General features: G+C 49.1%; 1 protein-coding gene across 4 annotated transcripts in view; it reads left to right on the forward strand.

Moving 5' to 3' along the window:
- PLB1 (phospholipase B1) overlaps positions 1-18,558 on the forward strand; it is a 142,741-nt gene that overhangs the window by 77,385 nt on the left and 46,798 nt on the right. For 3 of the 4 annotated variants that reach the window (XM_084792749.1, XM_084792750.1, XM_084792751.1), the window contains 13 exons: positions 679-722; positions 3,752-3,860; positions 6,409-6,460; positions 7,848-7,928; positions 11,495-11,560; positions 11,814-11,914; positions 14,391-14,472; positions 14,827-14,931; positions 15,027-15,122; positions 15,256-15,327; positions 16,367-16,405; positions 16,836-16,896; positions 18,199-18,257. In XM_084792749.1, coding sequence (XP_084648875.1) covers positions 679-722; positions 3,752-3,860; positions 6,409-6,460; positions 7,848-7,928; positions 11,495-11,560; positions 11,814-11,914; positions 14,391-14,472; positions 14,827-14,931; positions 15,027-15,122; positions 15,256-15,327; positions 16,367-16,405; positions 16,836-16,896; positions 18,199-18,257 — 967 coding nt within the window. Of the gene's footprint in view, positions 1-678; positions 723-3,751; positions 3,861-5,055; positions 5,146-6,408; positions 6,461-7,847; positions 7,929-11,494; positions 11,561-11,813; positions 11,915-14,390; positions 14,473-14,826; positions 14,932-15,026; positions 15,123-15,255; positions 15,328-16,366; positions 16,406-16,835; positions 16,897-18,198; positions 18,258-18,558 lie in introns of those variants that run through there. The other variant, XM_084792752.1, reaches the window with a different exon arrangement.

An 18,558-nucleotide genomic window follows, 5' to 3' on the forward strand; every position in this document is an offset into this window, starting at 1 on the left:
TATTTTTGATTTGTATAAAAAATATTGTAACCACCCCATTTTAAAATATGTATATAAACCCGGCTTGCTCGTCTTCAAAATACACTCAAAATCAAACAACACCTCTGGGTTTGTCACTTGTCTTATCTTCTGCATACTGACACTTGGAGAACTCCCAACCTAAACACCTATACCTGACTGAAATGGTCTGCGGCACCTATTATAGAGGTGGTGTGGGCTGGACAGTTTGGGAGCATGAAATGCACAAATATTTTGTTCCTAAAAGAAGCCAGTGGGATCTCCCTTGGGATCTTACTTAGCCTTGGGTCAGGAGACCCTGATTCCTAAAGACACTCTTTCAAAAAAGTTTTTTTTTTTCCCAAGCAAAGCAATGGAGAGGCTAAGTGGTCCCCTGCTGGGCCCGAAAGAATCCCTCTGGATTGGGAAAGGCAGTAAAAGAGACCTCAGTTCTCCCTTCTCCAACATCGGAGCTGGGGGCAGGGCAGGGCGGCGGGGGGGGGGGGGGTCGGGGGGGAGGGGGGAACGGCAAAGCTAAAAATACAAGAACAGCAAGTTGCGTTCTGTGATGGGTAAAGAAAGGGTGAGTCCCTGGAGCTGTGATTCGGCGGGGAAATCTGTCTTGTTTGGGCTTGGCTGGAATTGTACACCTTCATTTTCTTTCTTGCTTCTTACCAACAGCGTGGGTGGAGATGAGGACATCAAAACTGTGACCACCCTGGCCAGTGAGTACCCTGTTGCTCTGGGACGGGTAGGGGGCCTCTGAGCCCACTGCGCCTCCCGCTGGCGGCCGCAAGCCACGCACAGCAGCAGGATGCAGCTTCGTGCAGTAGGGGGCGCCGCTTCCCTGAGGCTGCTGTCCGGGCTCAGCTCCTGGGCTAATTAAAACCTTGGAAGATTTTGTTTGCTTTTTGTGTTTTTCAACAGGAAATCGTCTTTATCCGATAAATAAATTAAAAGAGAAAAGAAAAGAGAGCTTAGACTAAATATTAGGGCAGATCTCTTTAAAATGCTCCAATTGTTAAAAAAAAAAATTGGACTGTCCATTGGCCTGTGATTTTGGACATAGCAGTATAAGCCCACAGCAATTGCAGCAATGAGCGATGAAGCTACCTTGCTCAGGCTGTGCAAACACTGCCATATTTTGGGTCCAACGCTTCCTTAACTGTTTTGCCAACAACCCACTTGGATAATTTTTTAAAAGGCTGGCTACATTTTTCTGCGGGTCTGCCTTTAATCTTTTTCGTTGTAGAGCTATTGGCGATACTTTTTATTATGTAATTTATTCATTATCTTTAGCTTACTTTTCTTAAAGTACGTTTTTATTCTTAAAGTACTTTAAAAAAAATGTCATTAGACAATATTTATAGTTTATTATTTTCCCTCAAGGGATTTTGCCTGGGAGGGAGTTGATCTGCTTTCATTCTTCCTACTTTTCCTGGAACATATTCCTTCTGTACATATCTTGAGCTAAGACAGTATTTAAGTTTTAAGCCAGCAAGGTTAGTCAACAGAGATCCTCAAGATCCACACTGGCACACCTCATCAGACTATCAGACTGTCTATTTTAGTTCCTGGAAAGCTGTGTCAAATTTAAATAGGTACCACTTTGTGTCATGAGAGAACCCCTTGTCCCCTGTTGCTAGGAGGGGTGACTTCGGCTTCTGTGAATACAATGAACTTGGCTTTGAGGTGGCCCAGCAAGATGGCTGGCCATGATCTTCTTCAATCTCAACTCGCCAAAGTGGCTTACAAATGACTGTGACAGTGTCACCCGCTCAGGTGGACTCCCGTGACTTCTTAGCTTAGCCGTTCAGCCATCTTTCCTGGAGGTGGAGAGCCGCCTGATGGTAGAGCATCTGTGTGGAGATGTGCTGTGGCAGGGAGAGGTCAGGCCAGAGCTTCTGCCCAACGCCCTGTTTAATTTGACCCCACAGATGCTCCAGCACAGGGCATGTGGGAGAACTCTGCCCTGGTGGTGTCAGCAAGTCTCCAGGGTGGGGCATGCCACCCCCAAGGCAGATGCATGAATTGACATTCAACAAGTGTGGATGAAGAAAAGTCTGCGACGTGGGAGGAAAAAAAAAATCAGCAAGGAAATTGAGATTTGATGTGGGGGGAGGGGGCAGGGGGGATGAAATGTTAGAAATGCAAAGACTCAGTGAGTCAAATAACATAATGAAAGCATTGCCAGTAGCTATAACCAAAAAGAAAAAAATATCAGGGATGGAGGACAAGGCTGATGAAATCTCTGATCAAATGTCAATATAAAAAAATAACTTGACCACAATGTCTAAGAACTCTGGGATATGGTCAAGAGGCCAAGCCTAGGGGAGGATGGAATAGAAGGAAAAGAGATAAATTCTAAAGGAATACAGAATCATCCAATTAAATTTATAGCACCAGAGTTCTCAAATTTAGAGAAAAATATTCAAACTTAAGAGACATGTAGAACCCAAAATAGTGTAACTGAAGAACCTCCCACAGTGTAATACAATTAGCATATCAGAAGTTTTAAAAGCAAAGAAACAATACTGATAGCTGTAAGGGAGGAATCTCAACTCACCCACAAAGGCAAGCACATCAGAACAACAGCAGATCTCATTAGCGACCATGAGTGTCAGGAGAGCGTGGATGCTATGTTTCAAGCCCTGAAGGTAAATACCTGCCAATAAAATTGCTTTATCAGCAAAACTATCTTTAAAAATTGATGAAAAATAACATTTTAAGAAGAAAATGAAGAAACTAACTTTTTGATGAAGGCCTGAACTGGACAACAAATTCACTAATGAATTCTACCAAGCCTTTGGAGAAGAGCTAACAGCCGTCCTAAAAACCCTTCCATAAAACAGTGAGGGCAAGAATCTGATTCATTCCACAAAGCAAGCCTCACCCTCAGACCTACAGTACTGAATGCAAGGGTAGAAAAAAATTTTTTTCCTTTGTCATTATAGATGCAGACATTCTTAATAAAACACTTGCAAAAATTCAATTCAAGGACACATTGAGACCATATGCAAGTTAGTTTCTTTCCAGAGATACAAGGGTGCATTGACATATAGAGATTAGTACAGACAGAAATCACATGATCATCTCAGTGGATGCAGGAAGAGACCCCAGCAGTCCTTCCTGATAAAGTCCCTAAAGAAACAAGGACCTGAAGGGAAAACCTAAGGGTGGTAAATTACTATGTGCTATGCAGGGTGTAAAGCAGTGGTTCTCAACCTATGGGCTGTGACCCATAGGGTTTAATGACCCTCCACAGGGGTGGCCTAAGACCATCCTGCACATCAGAAATTTACATCACGATTTGTAACAGGAGCAAAATTATAGTTATGAAGTAGCAACAAAAATAATTTCATAGTTGTAGGGGTCACCGCAGCATGAGGAATGTATTATGTATTAAAGGGTTGCAGTGTTAGAGTCTCAACCTGCTCGACATTGGAACAGCTGGACTGGGGGACGGGACGAAGCTGTGGTTTGTTCTTTCACACTCAATGGTCAAAAGAACTTGACAGTTGGCTGTGTGACCCCAGCACTCCAGAGGCTTAGGTAGGAAAGTTCACCAGTTGAGGATACCCTCAGCTAAGTAGGTGACACCCCCCCCCCAGTCCACTCCAGAGGCTTAGGTAGGAAAGTTCACCAGTTGAGGATAGCCTCAGCTAAGTAGGTGACCCCTGTCACAAAACTACAAAAGGAGGGACTTGGGAAGATCACTTTGGAGCCATTGGTAAACATGTCCCTGTGTTTCCAGACATCCTCCGGGAATTCAACCCCTCCTTGAAGGGCTTCTCCATTGGCACCGGGAGAGAAAACACGCCCAAAGCGTCCTTCAACCAAGCCGTAGCAGGAGCCAAATCTGAGTGAGCCTCGGGTTTTAGTCACTTGGTCTGGGTGCAGAGTTGGGGTGAGGAACTGGTGTGGGCTCTCTTGGGAGCGTCCTTTGCTGTCAGACGCACAAACCTGCCCGTGAACACTCAGCCCAAACTTAGCACCGAAAAAGCCTTCCCCTGACGTCCTTCATACACCTGAAGTAGATCACAGGGGCCTTGTCTGTAAACCACACTCCCTTACAAAGTGAGCTCATGGCGGGTCCAGATTGTTAGCTTGCTATTACTGTTTTTGAGTCTCACACCCTCTGCCTTCACCAGAGGGGCATTTGGGCATTTGGGCTGGGCATTCTCTGAGCAGCCTGTGTCATAGGAAGAACAGCGACATGGGAGGCAAGGCCCTGAATGTCGCCACATTTCTTCCTGGACCTCTATAAGCCTTTGAAACAAAAAGGCAAGTCTGTTGCAAGCCTGTCTGCTTGAGGTTGTGAGGTTGACAGCATCTTGGATGATAAAGCTCTGTACTCTTGCACAGATTGAGGGTGGTGGTCCCTAATTCAGCAGGGCTTCAGGACTCCCCTGAGGAAACTTGTAGTGGCCCAAAGATCCTGCTCCATGGTGCTGATCTGATGGTCCCTAAAACACTATGTCAGCCCTCCTGGTTCCCCCAACTCGGAGTCTTTTTCCTAGCCAATGTACACATGGACACTATAACCAATTAAGGAAATATATGTGAAAAGGCCCTTTCTATTTTACCCCAATTTTTTTTCTAGATTTAGCATAGACCACACTTCTCCACATGGCTCTTCAGATTCTTGTAGTTTGCTTCCTAGATTCCCTGACGTTTTCCCGGATTTCAGAACTGTCCTGGAGCTACAAGCCACCTCTAAGTAGCTTTCGTATTTATGTCCCATAGGAAGGACAGATCACAGCACGCCTAATGGGGTTTAGAATGAATTTGAAGGTGGCTGCTCCCTTCGGTGAGGATAGGGGTGAGAGTGATTTACCGCTTTCAAGCTAAAGCTTGCTTTAACATTAACAGAACTTCTCCTTCCCCAATGTGTTTCAGCAGCAGCAGCAGCAGCAGCAGGGTGGTTCTAAACATGGTCCGGGAGGCTTGTAAGAAAGGACACTGAGAGTCAAGGACCTATGAGTAACCACAGTAAACATTGGCTCCTATGGCCTTGGATCTGACTGCATTTTCTCCTGGGCCTTAGGGAAAGCATCCCAGTGGCAGAAAAAAAAAAAAAAAAAAAAAAAAAAAAGAAAAGAAAAGAAAAGAAAGAAAGAAAGAAAGAAAGAAAGAAAACAGGGGCAGGTGGGTTGTTCCCATAATGCACTTGAAACTATAGCCCAGAGAAGCTGAGCTGAGCAGGTACAGCAGCCTGACCCCAGGGTCTGGCCTTGGACCTTGCAGGCTTTATTCCAGGCCTAATCATAGCCTGCCATAGACGCACAGCAGTGCCTGAGTTACAGAATACCTTCCTGATTGCCATCCCTGTGTTCTTCACAGTAGCTCTGTGAGATGGGCAATGTGGAGAGTTGGTTCCCTGTGTCTTAACAGCGATGAAAAGCTATAGCTGTGAGCCATGAAGTACCCTTTCCAAACCCGGGTCCAAAGACAGAGAAGGGTTGCCCTGGTAACTTCAGATCCACAGATGAGAAGCAGGCTAAGGGGCTGGCCCACAGTCCCCTCTCCCAGGTATCTGATACCCAGTGTTCTGGGGCCAAGATCAGAGCAGCTGGGCTAGTAGTTAAGACAAAGAGAGGGTAGCTGACTGTGCCTGTTGGGCGTGGGGCCGGGAGAACTTTGTGGATGGTGGCAGTGGTAGTGACGAGAGGCCTCGCTCTAAGGATGCTTGCCTTGTGTTAGGCACTAAGTTCTTCATGTGACCATCATCTGATTCTCTCAACTCTATGAAGAAGGCGGGGCCACACTCCTCCATTTCACGAGGGGAAGTACTGGGTTTGTAAGGTGACGGTCTCAGAGGTGGTCATGGGTAGACCTGGCATTCAAACCCTTGTTATCTAGCAGAGCAGTAGCTGATCCAAGGGGCTGCTGGGACGTCATGTGACTCACAACAACTTTCCAGAAGCAGGTTGATCTCTTTGCTACAGTATTTTACAGTATAGCTACTGCGCCTAAGGCCTTGTTCACACTAAGCAAGCAGTCTCCCCCTGAATATATCCCAGCTCTGTAGCCATTTGAAGCTGATGTCACTTTTGGGCGCTAGGTAGGCCATAGCATCTGTTAACATGGGCATGAGTTGAGTGGCACATGACATAAATATGTAACGACCTACTCACTTTGAACAAGCCTGGCTTGGAAGAGAAACCAGAAGTAGGTCATTAACTATACCAACACACTGAAAGTCAACCCCTCCGACGTGCAGGCCTCTGCCCTTCTCACGCAGTCAGTACTCCCCAGTGGGGCCTGGGTGGGGATGGAGCTCTGTGTGGTGGGTCTTTATCCCACTCCCAACCTTCCTCTGCTAAGCCGATGGCCAGTTGCTACTCTCTCTGCTACACTGCCCTTCTAGCCCTTGATTTTCATCCAATTCCTTCTTGTGTGTTCCCACAGTGGCTTAGCTGCCCAGGCCAAAAAGCTGGTGAGCTTGATGAAGGAGGACAAGGTGAGTCTGGGAGCATCAAGGTGGGACCCCCTAGACCAGGAGGATAAACCCATAGACAGAGAAGTCCACAGTCGGGTGAGAGCTTCAAAGGACTCAGGCGAGGTTTCTAGCAGAATCTGAGCCCTGGATGTCCGTTCCTTTGCAAATAGATTTCCCACTCACTGTAGTAGCCGTCTGTACAGAGTAAACATGCACTACCAGCCAAGCCTGGGGCTGGAGATCCAGGAGGGAGATACAGCAGTCCCACCCTCCAGGAGCTTAGGAGAGGAGACAAACACAAAGAATCAAGACTATGGAACAGCTGACTCGTGCTTTGTAAAGAGAGCTGTGCACAGTGTAGATGTGAGCACCACGGATGCGTTTCCTGTTTGGGGGCACATTCAGGAAGGAGACAGGTGTTTGAGGTGGGTTCCAAAAGATGAGCGTGAGGTTCTCTCTCAGATAAAAGATGGAAATGCAGGCTCCTTGCAGACCTGGCTAGAGAGGTGGTATCAGGTGGATAAAATAACAAAAGGAGGGGTCAAGCTTGGTTGTTTATGTGGTGCAATGCACCCTCCAAAAAAAAAATCTGTTATTAGGATAGCGTCAGAATATGTCTATGCCTCATGTCAGGCTTGTCTGATTTTTCTATCCCTGCTCCGATCTTTCCTCCACCCTTGTTTGGAAGCAGAGGCCAAAGACCATGGAAGAGGCTGTGAGCACCACAGCCACCCTTGGACCATGGTGTGTGCAATGTGGGTACCCACACCCCTTCTGTGCAACCCTGTGACTTCAGACACTTCTCACAGGAGGCAGAGTCTAAAGGTGGCAAACTCTCCTGGAACCTCCATGGTGTTCTGGCCAGCTGCAATCACTTTTTCTTTTTGTGTGTGTGTGTGTGTGTGTGTGTGTGTGTGTGTGTGTGTGTGTGTTTGGTTGGGGGTGTGTTTTCAAGACAGGGTTTCTCTGTGTAGCCCTGGCTGTCCTGGAACTCACTCTGTAAACCAGGCTAGCCTCAAACTCAGAGATCTATCTTCTCTGCCTCCTGAGTGCTGGGGCTAAAGGTGTGTGCAACCACTCTGCCCAGGTGCAGCTGGGATTTTTTTCACAGCAAAGTTCCCTCTAAAGGGAAGATGGTCCTTCTTTTGGAAAGCAACTTAGAACTCCAGATTTCTAGAAGATTCTAGAACAACCTTCCTTTCCCAGGGCCAGGACTTATTTCCCAAGCTCTCACCCACTTCCTTACCATGCTTGAGACTGGAAGCAAAGTTCAAGAGAGCTCCTCCTATCAACGTCATTGGAGACAGACCTACTGTACCAGAGCCCGAATGGTTTGAGCTCTAACGTGTGGGGGCTGCCCCCTCTGAGAGTTTCCTACTTGGCCCTCTTTGTTTTCTGTTCATTTCAGACAATAAACTTTCAGGAGGACTGGAAGATAATCACTGTATTTATAGGAGGCAATGACCTCTGTGATTCCTGCAATGACCAGGTAAGTCCCCGGGCCGCTCACCCTCTGGAAGGCTTTCCATATTTGGCTGCTGGCTTCTGATACAGTATACTTAGGTCAGGAGTCTGTCCATGGCTTGGCATAGATCCACCTGAGGGTTCATTAACCCTCCAGGCCAGAGGACATTCACCTGCAAGAAGTTGTTTCCTAGTGAGGGAGCCTGATCATATCACTCTAGGAAACAAAATAATCTTGTGTTATCTGGGAACTCTTGCTTGTTTTCATAGCAGGCTGGCTCGTCCCTGCAGTGCTTACTGGCCTTGCCAATTGCACCTTTGGGCTGTCTCTAGAGAAAGTGATTTCCCATGAAAGGGACTGGGCAGGGTTCAGGGCTCACACGCCTCTTGGGGCTCATGGGAAATGCACAACGGAGGCTGCGGCCCTATCTGTTCTTCCTGAATTCCCAAGTCCCTCTGAAGGAGCCCCCTTAGATCACACCACCTGTGAGTCTCATACCCACACTCATGAAATGCGAGCCCTCTGCCCTTGGGGTTGTCCTTAGCCAGTGGCCAGATAAAAAGCAACTCTTCCTAGCACAGGAGAGCCATCACCATTGGAGTCTGATGATACATAAGACTCCACATCCAAAGCAGTCTTGGTATCTGGAGAGCCTGGGAAGGGTTCTCAATAGGTGACACAGGAGACCTGCCAGTGGGCCATGTGCTGGGCAGGGCATGAGGGACCAACAGAGTGAGGTATAAGGACATGCCCAGAGGATCACCAGTCCTCACTTCCCTGACGTCAGAGTCACCTAGGGCTAGGAACTCTAAAGCCGAGATTTAAAGATCTCACAGGAGACAGACAGGCTGTGGGGACAGGTGAAGCTTTGGAACCTTGGTCCCCTACCCAGCTTCCTGAGGGACACAGCTTTAATCTGTTTTAAAGCAGGGTTCTCAGATATATTTCATCCAGAGAAGGGGGTTCCAGTGATTTTTTTCAATGCTCTTAAAAGGGTGCTGGGGAGATGACCCAGTCAGTAAAGTGTCACCAGGCAAGCATGAAGACCTGAGGTTGAATCTCAACGGCCCACATGAGAAGTCAACTGTGTCGGTGCATCCCTGCAACCCCAGTGTGCTTGTGTTATGCACACCTGTAACCCCAGTGTGCTTATGTTCATGGACACCTACATCCCCAGTGTGCTTGTGTTATGCACACCTGTAACCCCAGTGTACTTGTGTTCATGTACACCTACAACCCTAGTGTGCTTGTGTTCATGCACACCTACAACCCTCGTGTGCTTGTGTTCATGCACACCTATAACCCCAGTGTGCTTGTGTTCATGCACACCTGTAACCCCAATGTGCTTGTGTTCATACACACCTATAACCCCAGTGTGCTTGTGTTCATGCACACCTATAACCCCAGTGTGCTTGTGTTCATGCACACCTGTAACCCCAGTGTGCTTGTGTTCATGCACACCTGTAACCCCAGTGTGCTTGTGTTCATGCACACCTACATCCCCAGTATGCTTGTGTTATGCACACCTGTAACCCCAGTGTACTTGTGTTCATGTACACCTACAACCCTAGTGTGCTTGTGTTCATGCACACCTACAACCCTCGTGTGCTTGTGTTCATGCACACCTATAACCCCAGTGTGCTTGTGTTCATGCACACCTGTAACCCCAGTGTGCTTGTGTTCATACACACCTATAACCCCAGTGTGCTTGTGTTCATGCACACCTATAACCCCAGTGTGCTTGTGTTCATGCACACCTGTAACCCCAGTGTGCTTGTGTTCATGCACACCTACAACCCCAGTGTGCTTGTGTTCATGCACACCTGTAACCCCAGTGTGCTTATGTTCATGCACACCTACAACCCCAGTGTGCTTGTGTTCATGCACACCTGTAACCCCAGTGTGCTTGTGTTCATGCACACCTACAACCCTCGTGTGCTTGTGTTCATGCACACCTGTAACCCCAGTGTGCTTGTGTTCATGCACACCTGTAACCCCAGTGTGCTTATGTTCATGCACACCTACAACCCCAGTATGCTTGTGTTATGCACACCTGTAACCCCAGTGTACTTGTGTTCATGTACACCTACAACCCTAGTGTGCTTGTGTTTATGCACACCTACAACCCTCGTGTGCTTGTGTTCATGCACACCTATAACCCCAGTGTGCTTGTGTTCATGCACACCTATAACCCCAGTGTGCTTGTGTTCATACACACCTATAACCCCAGTGTGCTTGTGTTCATACACACCTATAACCCCAGTGTGCTTGTGTTCATGCACACCTATAACCCCAGTGTGCTTGTGTTCATACACACCTATAACCCCAGTGTGCTTGTGTTCATGCACACCTATAACCCCAGTGTGCTTGTGTTCATGCACACCTATAATCCCAGTGTGCTTGTGTTCATACACACCTATAACCCCAGTGTGCTTGTGTTCATACACACCTATAACCCCAGTGTGCTTGTGTTCATACACACCTATAACCCCAGTGTGCTTGTGTTCATGCACACCTATAACCCTAGTGTGCTTGTGTTCATGCACACCTATAACCCCAGTGTGCTTGTGTTCATGCACACCTGCATCCCCAGTGTGTTTGTGTTCATGCACACCTGCATCCCCAGTGTGCTTGTGTTCGTGCACACCTGCGACCCCAGTGTGCTTGTATTCATGCACACCTATAACCCCAGTGTGCTTGTGTTCATGCACACCTATAACCCCAGTGTGCTTGTGTTCATGCACACCTGCATCCCCAGTGTGTTTGTGTTCATGCACACCAGCATCTCCAGTGTGCTTGTGTTCGTGCACACCTGCGACCCCAGTGTGCACACCTGTAACCCCTTCCCTCTCCTCTCTTCTCCCTCCCTTCTCTTTCTCTTTCTCTCTCCATACTTCTCTCTGTCTCTCTCTCTGTCTCTTTCTCTCTCTGTCTCTCTGTCTCTGTCTCTCTCTGTCTGTCTCTCTCTGTGTCTCTCTGTCTCTGTCTCTGTCTCTGTCTCTGTCTCTCTCTCTCTCTCTCTCTCTCTCTCTCTCTCACACACACACACACACACACACACACACACGGAAAATTCTAAAACCACAGATATAAAAATCAAAATGTATGTATGTTTGGAGGCTCCACAACGCCCCCCCCCCCTTAGCCTCCATGCATCCTTGGGGCATTTAGAAGTGATTTATGCTGGCACATGAGGCTCAGCCCAGACTCTCTGACACCACAGGGAGAGAGGGCAGACAGTAGCACCAGACACTATTGGTGATGCAAGACCAATGCAATGCAGAGGGCATCTGCTCCAACACCCCCATTTCAGAGGCGCTCAAAGGAGTGATAGCTAAGGCTCTGCCCCTAGTCAATACAAAACCAATCCTGAGTTTTTCCTGGCTCTGGGCAAAAGAACGGGCCCTTTCTTAAGGTCATGATGAGTTCAAGCTCTAGCTCGGGCCCCCAAAGACTAACCCTCTGTTTCAGTCTTGCTAACTCTGACCGAAATACAGAAAGATGAGAAGCCAAGCTAGGAAGCATTCTTCCTGATAGGGAGGAGATGGGGGTGATGCATGGGGCTCAGGAGATTCTTCCTCTGCCTGCAGGTTCGCTTTTCTCCCCAAGCCTTTACAGACAACATCAAGAAGGCCATGGACATCCTCCATGCAGAGGTACAGAGGTTAGACCACACAGGCCGCTGAGTAGCTTCGCCGCCGCTGTCTGTGGCCTCCTCAGAGGCCTAGAAGCAGCTCTGAGCCCCCCTGCATGCTCTGGCATCCTTTGGAGAGCAGAGAGAGGAGAGAAAGGAGAAAGACAGTGGGTGGGCCTGGGAGGGAGTGACAAGAGCTGAGCTCCAGCCCCCGTTGGAGAAGCTGGTGCTGTCCTGCCTGCTGTTGTCTTGGTGACTGTTTTCTGTCCCTGCAGCTTCCCCGGACCTTTGTGAACCTGGTGCAGGTGATTGAGATCATCGCCCTGAGGGAACTGTACAAAGAAACTCAAGTCAGCTGCCCTCGGTTGATCCTCAGGTCTGGCGGGAACTTCTGTGTGCCTGAAAGGGCCATGGGCCTTAGCAGATTCTTTAGGAACCCCCAGGATTGGAGTGTAAGGGTTGTTAGAACCACCCCACATTTTAACCTGAAAAGATCTCCCTCGGGAACATCTCAGGCTTTTTTTTTTTTTTTTTTTTTAACATCAGTTTAGGCCTCAGCAATCTCCCTGAAAGAATCCAGGTGGACTCTCTTCCTGTTTCTGTTGCCATGTCAGCCACTGGACCCCTTCATCAGGGAAGGGAGACAGGCTTTTAGGAATGGGGTCAGGTCATGGGGAGACTCATCCCACTCCTAAGACCTTTCTCACAGAGTATGGTGCAAAGCATAGTGACCACCTCCCAGAGGCCTGTCCCCAGGACAGACAATGCTGCTGACTGGCATGTGTGTGCTCCAGGTGGGACAAACACAGACAGGGGGCTACTGTCACTCCGTAGAAAACAAAGAAGTAAGATCAGAACCAGCAGGATCCAGGGGAGAACAGATCCTTTGATCCTCTCAGAGAACAGAGTGTTCTGGTCCTCAGAAGGGTGCTCCCAAGAGGCTGTCCTCTGCGCTCAGCCTCCAGAACCAACTAAAGATGACGGTTCCTCTCTAGCAGCACATGACTCTATGACCTTTGGAAGGAGCTGCCGTTCTGACTGAAGCATGACATTTCCCACAGATTCTGCCCTGAGAGCCCTTCCTCTGCACCATTTGCCCAGGCCACGGTGGCTGGGCAAACCGTCCTTCCCTGCCCTCTAGCTCTGTGCAAGCTCCCACCACATCCCTGGGCACAACACGTGGTCATTAGTCACTGCAGTGTGGTGATTATCCTCCGCAGCCTGTGAGCACTGAGTCACTGCCAGCAGAGCGTAGGGGCTCAGGAGCTGTTTGCAGACTGAGTGAATAATTCACAAGGGCCAGCCTTGTTCTTGGAAATGAAGGGGGGTGGTATGCTGGCTGATCCCTGGAGAACTATTCCAAACCTTCCCTGGGGGAGTATGGCTGACTGCACAGGTTCCCTAGAGAAGAAAGCTCAGGGTGCTGTGAGCAGAAACAAGCTGCCTGCCAGTGACATGCGTCTACTAAGCACAGCTGGTGTCAGGCACTATTTTCAACTGCTGACTCATCTGATGGATCCCACTTTCTCCAGTCACTTGGACACACAGGGGGTTTGGTGTATTCATTCCACTTGAGAACAGATTCCCCCCACCCACCCACCCACCCCCCGCCAAAGGCCTCCCTACCACTGGTCACTGCAGAGATCTGAAACCCATTAAAACCAGAAGTTTAGGCACTTGCCAACCCCATTTGGAGATGAGAGTGTCAGTGTTGATGAAATCAAGGGCTTCCTTGTCTTGTGACCACACTCTCCGTCTCTGTGCTGCTCCGCCTCCATGGCCAAGCTTCCCTCTGTGGTGCTGCACATCTATGCTGAGCCACCTGGGTAGTTATCACCATATCCTCCAGGGCCAGAAGTCCAGATTTGCCAGATGGCAAGGCAGAGGGGAAGCTGTAGACTAGCAGAGCTGTTTGGTTCAGGGACTAAGAGTTCGAGTCCCTGCCACCATCAGCAGCATTATGGTTGTGTGACTGTGAGAAAGTTACTTAACTGCTGAACCCCCGTCATCAGTAGACTCAGGACCTTGCACGTGCTAGGGAAGTCTGCTACCACTAAACTACATGCCTGGCTCCTTCTACTTTTATCTGTTTTTGTTTTTCCAAGGAGGGTGTTGTGTATTCCAGGCTGGCTTCAAATTTGCTCTCTAGCTGAGAATGACCTACACCTACACTTCTGATCCTCCTGTTTCAAGTGCTAGGATGACAGACAGGGACCACTGCCCCCCCCAGCCAGGTTTTTAATGTTGTGACTAGAACCCAAGGGTTCATGCGTGCTAGACAGACACCCTACCAACTGAGTCACGTCCCCAACTCCCTTGCTATTTTTTTGTGTTGAGCTAGTATCTTGCTCAGCTGCCCAGACTGGCATCAAACTCATAATTCTTTTCCTTAGCCACCAAGATAACTAAGATGACAGTGTGCCAGCTGCAGATTTCTTACCTGTAAAATGAGGACAATAATAACCTCCGGGACAGCTAAGAGATTTAAACATTAGTACATGGTGCTTGGCACCGTTAATATGTAACGTGTACTAGCATTTGTTGCTGTTGCCACTGTTACCGTTTAAGGAGGGTGTGTCTCTCTGCACATGTTCACATAACCATTGGGTGACTCAGCTCCATAAAAAAAAAAAAATCACTCCTACAGAATCAGGAGGAAGATTTTATTTCTAAGAGCAAATTCAGGTCCTGGACGCTTTCTGTGTCTTCCTATGACCCCAGACTTAGATGCCTGCTGCCTTCAATTTAAAAGAAATGCATTGAGTCTCAGGCCAGTGCTTTTTGCATCATTCAAGATGATGACCTTGGGCTGGGGGTGTGTGTGTGTGGCATCTCTTTGGTTTTGTCGGCAGGAACCTGTGTCCTTGTGTCCTGAAGTTTGATGATAACTCAGCCGAACTTGCCGCCCTTGTTGAAAGGAACAGGCAATATCAGGTAAGCCTGGAGAGGGTTCTGCCCACTGCATAGGGCTCTCAGAGGTCTGTACCAGGCCGAATCGGTCGATTCTAAGTGTTTTGTCCTTGACTGAGTGACTGGTGACCACCAAGGACTGTGACGATGGGAACACATTCAAAGATAGTAGGGGCCACAGGGCAGCTTCTTTGAACAAAGCCACAGAATGAAATCACAGAACACATCTCACCAAACCCCATTTCCCCATCGTCTTCTCCTCCTCCCTTACGAAGGAACTCAAGTGCTGGTTGAAAGCATATATCTGGTCAGACTCCAAGACTGGTTTCACAGTGTTTCTCTGGCCATCCCAACCCCTGACTCTGTCTCCTTCTGCAGAAAGAAACTGAAAAGCTGGTTGAGAGTGGGCGGTACGACACCAGGGATGACTTCACTGTGGTCCTCCAGCCGTTCTTTGAAAATGTGGCCATGCCTCGGACCCTGGTAAAGAAATGATGCGTTGGGGATGAGAGGAGCCCCCAGAGGGTGGGCAGTTGAGTTTTCTGTAACTCCCTCTCCCTTTCTTCCTTGGTGACTAGGAGGGCTTGCCCGACAGCTCTTTCTTTGCCCCTGACTGTTTCCACTTTAACGTCAAGGCTCACGCCCGCTCATCCATTGCTCTCTGGAAAAACATGGTAGGAACTGTGGGGGTAGGGATTCTCTCTTCCAGTCCAATTGCCCATGTCTCCCCTCCTCCTGCCCCCAGGGTTGACCAGTCCACTTGGTCGGCCTATTAATCATTCCCTATCTTCTTGTTTCTTTGTTTAGCTGGAACCTGTTGGCCACAAGACAAGGCAACAAAATTTTGAAAATAAAACCCCTCTCATGTGTCCGAACCAGGTAGAGTGGGCTTTCCCGATAGCACCCTATGAATACAGCATCTCATCCAGCTCTTGATGGACTGCATGGGTCGTGTCAGCCCATGCCTTTATCTGAGCCCCCATCTGCCCACCCACCTGCCTCATCAGTATTCCAGGTTAACAATCCAATGCATCCCCTTTGGTTGAGCAGAGAGGAATGGTTGACCTGCAGTGACTGGAACCCTCTAGTGTGTCCCTCATCTCTGAATGGCAAGGGCATAAACACAAGTCTAGGCAGGCTACCCCTCTTTGGGGCAGGCAAGAGTGATGTGGTGGCTCTCATGAGAAGGATAGGTGGTTTCTTAGGATAAACAAGACAGAGGGGTAACCTGTCTCCATGAAGCCCTTGGCTCATGACCAAACTGGGAAGAGCAAGGGACCAAGCATCAGAGAGATGTCTGCTTGGATGGAGAGTGGAGGCAGGCAAGGTGACGGAAGACGGAGCTGAGAAAGCAGATCTTAACCAGAAGGGAAGGGCAGAGCTCGACTCCAGCCTCCGTTCACAAACTGTCAGATTCTTAGAGTTTTGAAGCTGCAGCCTCCCAGCCCTACAAATTCCTCTGGGTCCCCCCAAAAGATCCCAGGCTTCTCCCTGGGAACTACTGGACCAAGGCTTTCATGGAAAAGAAGCTAGGCATGGAGCCAGTCTGCTTTTTCTTGCTTAAGCAAAAAAGGAACTTAGGATGCTATAAGGCAAAGTGAGTGTCAGATGGCCAGGCAGCCTGGGGGGACAGGGGTGCTGTTGGGAAGCTGTGGAGAAACAGGCCCAACATCCTTAGCCAATAGGCTGTGTGCAGGAAATAGGACACATATATTCCTGGCAGCTGCTTAAGGGTTAAATCTGAGTTCTGAGGCTGGGTAGTGAGGCAGAGAAGACCCTGGTGCATCCTGGGTGGGAGTGCCTGGTGGTCAGCCTTTCTGGAAGAGTCTGAGCTCTGACTGTGGCATGAGGAAGGCTAGGAAAGGACATATGTAGGCTGGTCCAAATCCTGCCATTGTTCACTTGCCTCTTCCCACAGACCTTGCCGTTTCTGAGCACCTACAAAAACAGCAACCAGGTGCGTATCTAGGGCTTCCCTTTGGCTCACTAGGCAATGAGGTGGACAGCCGGGCTGATGGCACGATGGGTGGGACTGGCAGAACCCACAGAGGGGTTGTTCCCTTTTCTGAGACCATCTCTCCACTCACGCCTTCCATGGGGTGGAGAGGAGAGTCAAGCTTAGCTACCAGTCACACAGCTGGAGGAGAGGCCAGAGGGTGGGGACGGTCATTTGTTACGGCCCTGGGTCTTGCGCTGAGAGGCCAGAGTTAGGTGAACGGATCTCGGTTTGGCAGATGTTCAGAATCACCTAGGGTGCCATCCTTAGTGCCCCTGGAGGCCCCTCCCCAGGTACAGGACCCAGAGCTCTGCTGCATGAGCCAGATGGCCATCCAGCTCCTCTGCCTGCCCCCCTTAACCATGTTCTGGGATCGGCTCTTTGCTTTTAGGGTTATGGAACCTGGATGTTATGCAGTGACAAAGCCCCTTCTGCCTCACCACCAACCTCAGGTAAGCCCTTTTCTGGTTAGTTAGGGCTTCTATTGCTGTGAAGAGGCACCATGACCATGGCATTCTTTATTTTAAAGATTTTATTTATTTATTATATATAAAATGTTCTGCCTGCATGCCACAGAGGGCACCAGATCTCATTATAGATGGTCGTGAGCCACCATGTGGTTGCTGGGAATTGAACTCAGGGCCTCTGGAAGAGCAGCCGGTGCTCTTAACGTCTGAGCCATCTCTCCAGCCCGACCAAAGCAACTCTTATAAAGGAAAGCATTTAGCTGGAATTGGCTTAAGATTCAGAGCTTTAGTCATCATGGCGGGAAACATGGCAGTGGGCAGGCAGACATGATGCTAGACCCAGGAGTTCTACATCTGGATCAGCATGCGGCAGGAAGGGAAAGCCACACTGGGCCTCACCTCCATAATGACGCACGCACGTCCTCTAAAAGGCCACGCCTCCTAATAATGCCATTCCTTGTGCACCTAAAGGAGCCACTTTCCTTTAGACCACCACAGCCCCTGCGACCACACCCATAAGGCTTCCATACCCACAGAGCAATCTACGAAAGCCTCACATGAAAACCTCTCAACACGGTTGTGACCAGTGCTTGCTTCCTATCCCCGGCCGGCTATTTGCACAACCATGGCCTTTGGCAAACCACAAAGCATTCTGTGCCAGGAGCTGTTTCCCATCCCTCTGCTTTCAAAATCTAAGCAGGGGCACAGGGAAGACCCGGGCGCTTGCTTGTCCATGCTTGGCCGAGTCCTGCAGGACAGAGAAGTCCAGAGGTGGGCAAGGCCAGCGAGTCTCATGAAATGCTTGGCTCTGGGGACATGTGTCTACAAGCTCCGCCTGTGGAAGGGGGCCAGAACGTTCTCTGGACTTTTCAAAAGAGGACCCAAGGGTAGGGAAAGGCCTGCCATGACTTTTCTTAGATTCTTGTGGAAATCTCGAACCCAGCACTAAGTGGGCTATATATGAGCCAGTGCCTGTCCGGTTGGGCACTCAGGCTACAGGGGACGTCTCACCATGACCACCAGCACTGAAGTGGAACCCTGCCTGGCGTCTCCTCCATCCCCACTTCATGTCTTGTAACGTTTCCTCGGTCTCTTTCTCTATTAAGCATAGTTTATGTCCTTTATGAGGAAACCGTATGAAGCTCCTGCCAACACAGTTTGGGCTCCCCAGTTCTGCATGGTCTAAACACACGTGCAGTCTTGATTTTGGTATTGGCATAAAGCAGAAGCAGCAAGCTGTGCCCTCAGCTCCCTTCCCACACTCAAGCGCGTCCACTTACCTTTCAGTGCATGCCCTGAGACCTGCAGATATCCAAGTTGTGGCCGCTCTGGGAGACTCACTGACCGTAAGGACTTTTGAGCCCTGGGGGAGGGAGTGGGCCGTGGGTGTGGTGGGGCCGGTTTCAAGTCTGCCCTCCTGACTCTAAAGCCTGCGCTCCCATCCTCTGCAGTCTCTTACTCTTCTGCCCCAGCTCCATCCACCCAAGAGGATGGCAGCATTTCAAATTTTTACAACTGCTTTGTCAAGTAGGTGTGCAAGAAAAATTATTTTCAGAAACAAGCCGAATATTCTCAGTTGGCAGAGGTTTTGAACGTCCAGCATTGCTTTTTGACATGTGTAAAAATATGTCATTTTGATTCAAAATT

Source organism: Acomys minous, assembly GCF_964271855.1.
Source record: "Acomys minous genome assembly, chromosome: 8".
NCBI lineage: Eukaryota > Metazoa > Chordata > Mammalia > Rodentia > Muridae > Acomys > Acomys minous.